The 12,364-nt window shown below is 37.7% G+C and overlaps 1 protein-coding gene across 3 annotated transcripts in view; it reads left to right on the forward strand.

The window, feature by feature from the left end:
• CDIN1 (CDAN1 interacting nuclease 1) overlaps positions 1-12,364 on the forward strand; it is a 179,044-nt gene that overhangs the window by 104,652 nt on the left and 62,028 nt on the right. For 2 of the 3 annotated variants that reach the window (XM_056851272.1, XM_056851273.1), the window contains one exon: positions 4,885-4,990. The exons of the other annotated variant lie outside the window; for it this stretch is intronic. In XM_056851272.1, coding sequence (XP_056707250.1) covers positions 4,885-4,990 — 106 coding nt within the window. The remainder of the gene's footprint in view (positions 1-4,884; positions 4,991-12,364) is intronic. 3 annotated transcript variants of the gene reach the window in all.

The following is a 12,364-nucleotide window of genomic DNA, read 5'->3' on the forward strand; positions in this document are numbered from 1 at the left end:
GGCCGCCCACTCCTGAGCTCCAGTTGTGTTGTAACGTAACCGAGTCAGGTCAAATAACTCAAACCACCTTTTAAATGAAAAGGTTTATTTAAGAGTTTAAAAGAAAATAATTAAAATGCGAGTACAGTAATCTTAAAGACACACTGGCAAAGAAAATAACAAAGTCTTGCTGGTTATACTTACAACTCTACTACATAGCTGAAGTTCCTTACTCTTAAGCTAAGCTGGTTTAGGCCTTAGTTTCTTGCATTGCGGCATTGCTGTATCTAAGCAGAGTAATGTGCCAAAGCAGTTCAGGTGATAATGATAGATAGTAGTTAGTATAGCATAAGCATGGCTAAACTTATGGCAATCTGAATCCCAGTCAGATGACCCCTGACTTCCAATCAGGAACAGTAATTCTCCGAAACCTCTAGATGGTTCTGGCCGGTTCAAGCTGGATTGGGTTCAGGAGTGAAGAGTGAAGTCATTCCCCCCTCCCAATTTCTCACAGATGAAACCCATCTCCCAATTAGGCTGGTATGCTGGTTCGGCCTTGCACAGCCTTATCTGTTTGGCAACAGGCTGCAGGTGCACCTTGTTTCTCATGGTCTCTGCTAGGCCTCTACAATTATAACAACGGTTTTCTAAGCATTCAAAATGGAAAATAGTGATGCTAAGCAAAAGTTGACACTAAATGGCTTTTCCTGCCTTCACACCTGTAAGAATTTTTTATGGGGGGGAAATCTTGAATGCAACTAGCAATTCAAAAATTAACTCTCAAGCTGATTGAAGGCGAACCTCCTCTATGAACAAATCTTGTGGGCATCTAAATGTGGATATATTCAAATATGTAAGCTGTTGGGCCAAGAAGTACATCCTAAAATCTTTCTTCTCTTCATTCTAGGCTAAGTTACATCTAAAACACTGTTCCACCCTGAGGCAGTTTAAACTGTCCTTTCTGAGACATTTTGCCACTCTTACTGTGCAGACCTAAGGTGGGGGGCAAAAGCACTCATGGGGATGACTGACCTTTATGACAGCGTATCTCCAAGATACGCTGAAGTAAGAGACAGTCACACTGGCGCAGCCCCCCAGCATAGGCCCCTGCGCCGGTGGGGTTGTGAGCAGTTCTGGTCTGGGCGAATGTGCAAGCTTGGTATGCTGGTTAGAGTGTGAGACTTGGATCTGGGAGACCCAGAATCGAATTCCCACTCATGCCATAGAAGCTAGCTGGGTGGCCTTGGGCCAGTGGCATACTCTCAGCATAACCTACGTCAAAGGGTTATTGTGAGCATAAAACGAAAGAGAGGAGAATGATGTAAACCACTTTGGGTCCCCGTGGGGGATAATGGTGGACACTTAATAGAATTAATGAATGGAATTAATAATTGCCTGCTCTAGATCATGTGGGTCCCTAGAGTCAGTGGCTGGGGTTGGGGGGAGCCAGTGCAATTTTGATGTCTTTGCAGGAGAGTGTGGAGGGCACTGGTAGGAGAGGCGAGCAGCTGAGTCAGGTTGTAGTGTTGTTGTGGGTTATAGTGATGCTGTAGCACGGGAATCGGAGCCCTGGCTGGGGCCCTGGAGTGGTAACCGAGTGAAAGTGGGTGGAGTCCTGCTTCAAGAGACGGATGCTTTCTCCTGTGGCAGGGAGGGTTGGCTGTGTCTGTAGCAGCACCTGGCAGGCACCTGGAGGGGCTGCTGATGTCACTAGGGACATTGGGGCCAGTCAGGAGTGCATTAAAAGGGGATGTACTAACACGACTGACAAATTGCCCGTTGGGAACAATGGGAGAAGCTGGAATGCCCACTGGACATACTGGCAGACAGAAATGTCAAATGACTTGCTTGGGATCCACTTCAAAACATTGCTGGACACAAAAGTTAGATTGCTGGGGCCCTTGCCATCTCTGTCAGCTGTCCAGGGACTGATAACAGAGCCCAATTCCTTTAAGGGGGTGAGAGGTATGCTGTAGACATGGAGCTATACAGCAATCAAAACCCATGAATGACCTTTTTCAGAAAGTTAAATAAATGCATTTAGGGCATGAATTAACAGAGTGACTGAGCATTTTCACCTTTGACTTGACACACTGTAGAGTTCAGATCCTTAGTATGATTATTATGCTTTCTCACATTACTTGAATTTTCTTGCAGCCAGGTGTGAGTATAAAATATGTAATTCACAAAGTGTGTAATCAGGGACATTAGTGTCAGTTGGGAGAATAAGAAAAAGAGTTGGTTTTTATATGCCGATTTTCTCTACCTTTTAAAGAGAATCAAACTGGATTACGATCTCTTTCCCTTCCTCTCCCCACAACAGACAATTTGTGAGGTAGGTGGGGCTGAGAGAGTTCTGAGAGAACTGTGACTAGCCAAGGTCCCCCAGCTGGCTTCATGTGGAGGAGGGGGAATCAAGCCCAGTTCTCCAGATTAGAGTCCACTGCCCCTAACCACTACACCACGCTGGCTCTTCTTTCTTATGGTCACCAGACTTTATTGTATTTTGATGGCCGGTTTGGGCAAATTATTAATCCAGGTCAAGATTAATTCACAGTAGTGTCGTTTCTCTTTCAAAGTATGCTGTCTATAAGTCCCACGATACTACTTGCTTTCTTCTCTGTGGTGATAGCAGTGCATTCAGGGGTGTCATGGGTTCTAATGTCAGGATGGTAGGTCAATAGGGCCAGCACTTGCAGATTAAAAAAAGGTTGGAGCAATTATCACAAAGAGTGTAATGGGGATGTCAAAAACAGATGCAAGTAATAACAGTGATCCTCTTTGTCTATAGAAAGGAAGAACCTGCAGAGGAGAGCCTTATGTCTAGATTTCTGATAGAATTAATCTGAATCCCAATTTGAGTGATAAGTCCATAATCACAGCTGGAAAAATAATTCTGCAGGAGCTTCCATTCTTGCTAGTGTTTATTTTTATGTGTCCTGCTGAGTGTATACAGTCCACAACTTCCAGTTCTGTTTCTGTTGACTGGTATAAAGCTGAGTGTCGGTCCATTGATCAAGGCTACAAGAATGAGCAATGGTGTAAAACAACTTTAATATGTCCCTAAGAGTGCAGTCCTAAACTGAGTTAACACCATTCTTAGCAGATTGACTTCAGTTGACTTAGAAGAATGTAACTCTGCTAAGAACTGCACTGTAAGCTTTATTCCAGAATTAACAAAGATTTTACAGCAAGACCTCAAGCTACCATTTCCCTAACACTATAAATAAAATACAAGGAAGTAACTGTAAATTAAATATTCCATCACTACAATTCAGAGCTGTTATTTTAGCTTTTGCCCAGGTTCTTTTCTTCTACTTTCCCATGGCTCCTACAAAGAATATTCTTTAAAAATATGTATTGATTGCTTCTCTGTAGTAGAACACCCAAAATAGTGTACAACACAATAATGTAAATTATAAAACTGAAATAGTAAAGCATCGACCTCAAAATAAATTAAGCGTATAAACACAAAATATACTATCGTACTGATTTTTAATCAGTGTTATAAATAATATATCAATGATAAACTACTTGAGAAATTCATCTTTGAAGTTCTGTAACTTCAAAGTTAACGAACGTAAATATTAAATAGGGGACATATTAGTACCATCAGGCCCGAAAGGAACCATCCCAGACCTAAATCTGAGTAAAGTATGTGGGATGGCCTGTATCTCATACTTTTCATGTAGAAAGCCAAGCATCTTTAGTTAAAGGATCTCAGGAAAATTCTGTACCTGAGGTCTTAGAGACCTGTCAGAGTATACAGTACTGGTTCATTATAAGGTTACTGGGGAAAATGTCTTATCCATTTAATAGAGGTACATTGGGATATTATTGTCTAGGTGGTATGTTATGAAAAGCTTCAGCTTCCATTTCCATATATTAAGCCTCTATTAAAGGGACAGGACATTTTCTCTAGGCCTGTTGGTAACCCTAGCACAGTATGAAGCAGTTTCTTGTAATCAAGAAATAAACCCTCCAGCTGAACAGTTCAGAGTTGTAACCAGGTATTTTTGGAGATTAAGCTATAGTCCGGCACCATGGTTTCCATCTGAAGAGGTGTGTGCTGGCATTTGGGACCATGGAGTCCCTCTAGCAACAGGTAAGTCTGTGTGGGAAGAGAAGGTCAGAAGCAGCAAGAGGACAACAGCATTAACAGTTTTAATCTGGAACTCTTTATTGGGTCTAGGTCAGGATCAGCAAATCAGTCCTAAGTGGTGGTAGTGAGAAAGCTGTTTCCTTGAATAAAGTTATTGACAAGCCAGATGCTGCTTCTGAGTAGGAAAGAGCTCAGGATCCCAAGTTTGTAGGTAGATATTCTGTCAGAAAGCTGGTTAGACTCCAACAGTTGCTAAAAAAACAACCTATGATCTATAGCAGATAAACATTTATCAACAGTTTGATACTGATGCAAAGTAATAATAATAATAATGTCAAGTAGGATGTCACAAAGTTGAGCTGCAGGCAGCTACTCCTTCTTGTATTCCTGTAAAGACATATCTGCACAGAGTTTTACAGTGCTCTTAATATTGGTACCATGACTGTTGGAAACAGACAAGATTTTGGGGGGGTCCCTTCCATAGTGCTGTCTTTCTTATATAAGCTTCATGGTCTGTACTTAGCCCCCAGTTTTGTGCATGTTCTATGTGGAAAAATGGAGAATCAGGACAGGTTTTGCATGGACTCTGTGAACCCAGGCATCAATAGATACAAATGCTCTTAAAGAGGCAAACATTCTTAAAGTTCTTGAAAGACATCTCTTTTGTGATATAGTTTAAAACTGAAGAATTATTCTGCTGTTGGATGATGAATAAGATTACTTAAGAACTCTTTCATGTCCTATTATTCAAAAAAATTGACAGATCATGGATTTATTATAAAATAGTAACTTTTCCCCTGTAGCTGTAGAAGGACATATTATTCATTGGATCGAAAGCAAGGCCTCATTTGGTGATGAAAGCAGCCACCAGGCCTACCTTCATGACCAGTTCTGGAGCTACTGGAACAGGTATGCTTAATCATTTTTCTGTAGTAATTTAATATTTTAATGTCAGATTCAGCCATTTTCTGGGCACCTCACAAATTATGGGAATCATATGAACACAATATAAGCTTCATATAGACATAGTATGTCTGCTGAAAGGTTGAAGATATAGACCTTATGATTGTCAGGACTAATGAAACACTAATAAAAGTCCACAGAATGGCTTTTGCATGACAAGGTGTTGTTTTCATCTCCAGAAAGCCCTACTGCTAAATATGTTTTTATAAACTGACTTCGTCATTTGTCTGAGTAAATTCCCTTCTTAATATTTAGGGTACAGGAGCAGTTGCTTGATTTCAATCATTTTCCCTTATAAGTACTTCTAGAGTGACATGTTCAAGTCAAGTGACTTCTGTTCTAGATATTCTTAAGAAAAATGAAACTAATTTCAGAAGAGAAGTCATGTTAGTCTGTTGTGGCAAAGTAAAATGGAAATCAAGTGGCACCTTTAAGACTAAGCAACTTTATTCCAGCATAAGCTTTCGTGAGTCAGGCCTCACTTCTTCAGATGCAGATGAAATGCACATTTCGCATAAACATGAATCATGTCTTTGTTAATGTGGAAATGCACGGTACCCACCAGAGCTTAGTGGTGTTTACATTTGTAAATCATTGGTACGTATGCCATTCTGTCTCTTATGGAGTGGCCCTCATAAGAAATGGAACATCAGTGAGGCACCCTTTTCTGAACTCATGAAGCTGCCTTATACTGAATGAGACCGTTGGTCCATCCAGGTTGGTATTGGCTACACTGAATGGCAGCAGCTCTCCAGGGTCTTAGCTCCTAAGAAGGTATGTGTGACTTCTTCATCTCAACCATAATTTCTATTGTAATTTTCCTGTGTATACCTTTATAAACATCTAACAAGCAGATAAGAAAAGAATTCCCAGTCAGGTGTTCCAATAGCAGAAAATTCCTTCTTAAACCTCTCACTAAAGAATATCTAACATTCTAATCAAATGTATACCTCATGATTTGATGAGGGAAAACCTGTCATTTCGTATTAAGGGAATTCAAATGGTCTTATGAGGACTAAACTATTTCCCCCTACTGAAGACAGAAATGTGTCATGTTTTAACAATTTGGAAGGCACATGAGGTGTCCAAGCCAAGTTTGGCCAATTCTGTTATGTACATATGCAACTTATTAAAAGGGCATGATAAACTAATTGATATACTTTATTTTGTTTTCAATGTAAACAAATTGCTGAATTCTAGCCAAAACATTGCACTTGCATACTTTCTGTGGTAGACTACAAGTGCACAGTATCAAGAGGAGAAAAATCAATGAATAATTAGTAACTGTTGTCAGTAACGACTTACAGTAAGTGATGATGCGGTCTGTTTATTTTTTCCACTGTTTGCAAATCTGATTGCAACAAATCTAGACTGTACTTTTCCTGGGTCCCAGGAGAAATGTTGATCCTCTTATTATCAGAAGTAACTTCACTACATTTGAAGAAGGCACTAACAAAATTTCTTCTTTGACACTGATATTAGAATAATGATAATTCTACATAACGAGAGAAGTATTTCTTCTACACCCATTGAGTATAAATAGCAAACCTTCCATCTACTGAAGTCTTCTCCTTTTAGTTGTAATAATGTCTTTAGTATTCTGCAAATACTGCATATACCTGAAGGGGATTAGAGTTCTCAGTTAACAGGAATACTCCGAATTTTCCAGGCAGGTTTACTTCCAATTAGCACACCAACACAATCCTATGCAGAGTTAGTCCAGTCTTTTTAAAAACACAGGCAAAGGTATCCTAACTAGGGATGCCGCAAATTTCACCACAAACATGTTTGATTTTTGAACTTACCATGTTCAAAGGTGGTGATCGGATCTGTTTGGTTCATGCTGAGGAGCCATGAATGCCTGCTGAACCTAGAAAATTTTTGTACGGCAGCAATGAAAATTTGTTGCTATAGAGTAGTCTCTTAGTCCAAATGGCAGATGTAACTTGGATGTTATTAATTTTACTATTTTTTTAAAGTGATTTAAGACTTGGACTGTAAACCTTTGTCTGTAGGACTATTTTAGTCCATATATTTTGTTTTATCTGGCCAAAGGCCGTAAATAAACAATCTATCTATCTGCCTGCTGAACCAGTTTGTATTGGGTCTCAAAACTGGGCATGTGCAAAGACGCTGCTGATTCAAAAAGATCAGCAGCCATTAGAGTCATTAAGGACTACTTAGATGAGCACCAAAGTTTAGGATTTTACGGAAACACAGTGTTTATTGATGACTGATTTATATGATTTACGAGTAATCTAACTGCCTATTTAAACAATCACCTAACGAGCAGAGTAGTTACACAGCAAGGATGGGAGGGTAGTAGGACTCTGTCAGGCTGTATGAGAATGCACATGTGCAAAAAGCTAGTTGTGCTATACTGCATAGGTAGTAAGGAACACAGTGCAATAACTTGCTGAACACCCATGAACAGATCACCAAACTATGATACCAGTGACTGAGAAATCAGGCCTTTGTTCACAACTGGTGAACAGGAAGTGAACTGAGCCTGTGGCTATTCAAGCATCCCTAATCCTAACCACATAAGTCATGGGTTAATAGTAGTAGTAGTAGTAGTAATAATAATAATAATAAATGTTAGAGCCCTAAATGGTTTGATACTTCAGACCTACCAGTTTATCTGGTGAGGCCTGTTTCGTGTGCCATCACTCTTGAGAAGTTAGGAAGTTAGCTTTTTGGTGGTAGCAAAGAGATTATAAAGTGGCCTTTCTGTGAGGTACAGCTGGCCTTCACTTTCACAGCCTTGAGAAAGGCAGTAAAAACCCATCTTTTCTGAGTAGAATTGAAAGCACCGTAAGACTGGCTTTCTATGTAGAGTTGCCAACCTCCAGGTACTAGCTGGAGATCTCCTGGTATTACAACTGATCTCCAGCCAATAGAGATCAGTTCCCCTGGAGAAAATGGCCACTTTGGCAATTGGACTCTGTGGCATTGAAGTCCCTCCCCTCTTGAACCCTGCCCTCCTTAGGCTCCACCCCAAAAATCTCCCGCCAGTGGCGAAGAGGGACCTGGCAACCCTATTTCTCTGAGAGTTGACCATTTTGGTGGTGGCTGTGGCTTTTTTAGCATTCTGTGCTGTTGTTGCTTTTGTGTGTTTTATATATTTGTTTTTATTATGGTGTATTTTGCAGTGTGATGTTGTTAACCGCTAGGGGAATATACAGAAAAGATAAATATAAATATTTTAATTGATAAAAATTAATTCATCTCATAAAGATAACAAAAAAATACAGGAAGTAAACTGTGTTTCTTAGAAAAATATATTAAAATTCCATACCAGCCTAGTACTGGTTGTAATATTTTAGAAGTTAGTTTTAACATTTACCATAAATGTACAAAAATGAGAGAGAAGCAAGGAAAACACAGCTGTTAACTTAGTGATTGCATTGGTAATGATGTTATCAGTTGATTTGTTAAAGTAAAGTTACATTGCAGTTTTAGGGAAGGAAGACATTCTTCCTCTAGCACAATGTCAATATTATCTAGCAGTTTAGGGGTTTAAAAAGTTGTATTGGCGAACTGAAACATGGAGACTTAACAGACTTAGTGGAAATCTTGGGAGCTGCATTTGTCAACCATCTAGGAAAACTGTTCATGCATACCCAGTATCCAAAGCTTCATTGGCAGCCAAAACACAAAGAACTGAAAGGTCATTCTTCTTCCTGCAGTGTGATGGTTTGTTGACATATTTTGACATACTAGTACAATACTGAAAGGTTTTGACCTTACTGCAACACTCGGGATTTGGGATTGGTTAAGCTATCCAGTGCTCATGGAATTTCACAAATTCCACATTCTCTTTCAATCCCCATGCCTCTCCTAGCATTGGTTAAGTAGTTTAAGAAAATGGACTTGAATGAATTTAGGCTCACAAATTTCCGTCACTTTTTTTGCATCCAGACCATAACTGGAAAAGAAAAAAAAATCTGAGAACACTTTAAAACTGCTCACAGAAATAAAAAAATAATTAATTGTTTTTTTCTCCTGAAAGTAAGTTTATCTTAAAGGACTACAGTAAGCAGAAAGTGTGCTATTGTTTTAATGCTTATGTGCGAGTAATATTTTTTTTCTGTTGTGCAAGGCTCATGTGCATTCATATTTAAATAGTGATTTAATGGATATAGTTTTAAAAATAAGGCTGCAATATTATGCATACTTTCTTAGAAGTAAACCCCATTCACCATTGCAGGATTTACTTCCAAGTACATATCATTAATCTGCATGTAGTGTCTTTTCATAGTCTGAAACTAGATCTTATACTCTCTAAAATATGCAGTAGTTTTAAAGTCTTAAAGAATATTTGTAGCATTAAGTAGTTTTCTCATTCTTAAAATGATTATTTGGCATAGAATCACTTCTGATTTTTTAAAAATGTTTGTGATATTAAATGTTTGGTAGCTCTGTTCTTTCTAATTCAGACTACTGCTGTGGAAGTACATCAGAGAAATCTACATAATATGTGATTAAAATTATATTTAGGTTGTAAATTTCAATTTAGGGACATCCCCCCCCCCATGTGGGGTATTTTAGTGGCAAACAAAATTTAGATTATCATTAATAAATGTTTTTGAGCCTGTAGCTTTTTTTTTTTACACAAGTAAACTGAGTATCATATCTATCATTGTTGGAATTGTATATCCTTATATTTTTCTCTACTCTTTCAAATATTGTCACATCATGGGAAGCAATCCCATAATACAGACAGACCATTCAGCTTCCATCTACATTACCGCAAGGCTTCAGCTCCAATTTCCTTGGTATTTCTCATTCAGATTAGACAAGCATCTAGGCTTACATACGATAAGAGCTGACAGCATAGATTCTGCTATGTTTGCCAAAGGCCTGGTCACAGACACTCCACTATGTCAAAGAATGTCATCCCCCACAGACCTTACCTTTCAGAACCCCTTGTAATTTTTAATTGACATTTACATCTGACATTTTGAATGTACATCTTATTGCTGAGTCTCTATCTGCATATGAATAGTAAAAAAACAATTTTCTGTAGAGTACTGAAACATATATTTTTATTATTAAAGAAGGTTGTTTTGCTGAAACTCAGGATTAATTTCATTCCTTTTTCCTTTGTGTAATTTTATGAGTTCTTTCTTAACCAATTTACAAAGCTTGATCTGTGCATGTAAAAAGAAGGTAAAAGTAATTGACAAAATATAATCATGTTAAGTGTAGATACAGGTCAGACATTATGATAGTTGAATTGTCTTCAAGATTGTAGATACCATATTTAATATACACAGAATTTGGCTACTCCAAATGTAACTACCCCATAACCCATTTAAATGATGATAGTTAAGAGAAAAAATGAAGCATAAGTTATTTTGTTGTATGTTCACGGTTTTCTTATATACATTTTCCTAACACAATTTTAATTTTTAAAAATTTCAAATTTGTTAAATTATCAGGATAATTATCCATTAGTTGTAAATTAGAATTTAAAAGTTCTGTTGCTCATAAATGTCAATAAGGAAAGAACTAACTGAGGTGATTTGTCACAAATGATGTTTCTTTTCTTCTAATTAGTTGATTTACATTTTACAAATTAACAGTAAAATTCAGATAGAAGATACTCAAGTAGCATACCATACCATTAGTGACCTGTATTTGTATCTGCCAAATTTAAGTTAATTAGAAATGTAGATGCTGTTTGTTTTATCTGTCACAAAGCTCATCTTTAAAAAAAGGCCAGACACACTCCCCTCCAACATTTATCATCTAAATAATAGTCTTCCCAAGATGGCAGCCTCATAATAAACTCTTTTCAGTGGAGTGATGGGTAATGAAGCTTACTTGTGAAGGCAGCGAAAAATGTTGTCTAGCCAAATGCGTGAATATGATGGCTGGAGAATCAGTGGACTTCCTCAGTCATCAATCTTTTTAGTAGCCTCTTATATATCTGAATATTTTGATAAATGATCTAATAATTGAGTTATCTATCTTTCTAACTATCAGAGTTGCATAAAAATTATTCTCACATACTACTGAATATTAAATATATTAGACATCCAGTAAATTTTTCAAAAAGGGACCAGGTGTTGGAGGAGTGTCATACAAACGTCTTCAGTAAATGAACAAACAAAAATATACAGTTAAACCTTTTGAAACTGTTACAAAAGAATGGCAAATGTAAAATCATTTTTAAAAAGGCCAGAAGACTATTTACAAGGCAGGTAGTTAAAGTGATTATGTATCAATTTCTGGATTTCATTCTTTGCAACTAATAAACATAGTCTGCAAGTATTTTAAATTATCTTCTAACTTTCGAGCATGGCAGTTCCTGATTGGAGAATGAAACGTCTGTATAGAATTTACCTGTATTGTGTACTTGATAAGTGCTTGCAGTCATATACACAGAACAATATATTAATAGAAGATGTTATGATCTTGTGCTTGAACATCTACTTGATATGGAGGGGAAAGTACACATGGTTCTAGACAGAAATTATTATACACATCTAATCCTTCAGTAACAGAGAACTTCCCTTCAGCTGGTGAATAAACAGTTAAAATAGTTCCTTGGAAGCTAATTGGATTTGCAAAAATTTACTGTTAAGATAGGCAGACAATGGGGAAAAGCCAGCCATTTAAGGGAGGTGTGGTTTTAAGGTGTGACCATTCATAGGTCAAGCCCATTTCATCAGATGAGCCAAATGAATTTTCAGTCAACAGATGGATATTCACAGTCATTATACACACATATGCTCATAACATATACAAAGGAAATATTGTAAACGGGGTAAAAGGTCATAAAAGGCAAGCGGTATGTATGGTTTGTGGCTCTTCTGTGCAGAAGTATACAAGATAAGCACAATGATGATTCACAAAATCTGTAACTGGTGTTAACTCAGTTTAACCAGCTAAGCAATTTATCAGTTGTATTTCCTAAGAAAGATGTTGGTTTTGTTGCTTTCATCAGCCCCGTAATTAAAACAGCTACCAACAGCAATGAACTACCTAACATAGCCTAGATCCTGTATTTAGCCTAGATCCTGTTAACGTATTCACATATTAATCCTGTTAACATATGATCTAATAACATCAGTCATACCATTATTTACCTTCTCATTCTTCAACATCATACATGCAATTATCAGACAACAATGCTTTTCTGATGTACGTAAGTTAGTCAGTACAGAAAAGAATCAACGGACACAAATTGGGCATAAAAATAGCAAGCTTTAGAAATCATCGGGGAAGCCATTTCAACCAGGCCTTAAACATAAGTGGCAACTTTCTTGTTATGTTGCTTAACTAGGTAGACAGTGTTGTTACCTGCTACAG

Source organism: Euleptes europaea, chromosome 6 (assembly GCF_029931775.1).
Source record: "Euleptes europaea isolate rEulEur1 chromosome 6, rEulEur1.hap1, whole genome shotgun sequence".
NCBI classification, from domain to species: domain Eukaryota; kingdom Metazoa; phylum Chordata; class Lepidosauria; order Squamata; family Sphaerodactylidae; genus Euleptes; species Euleptes europaea.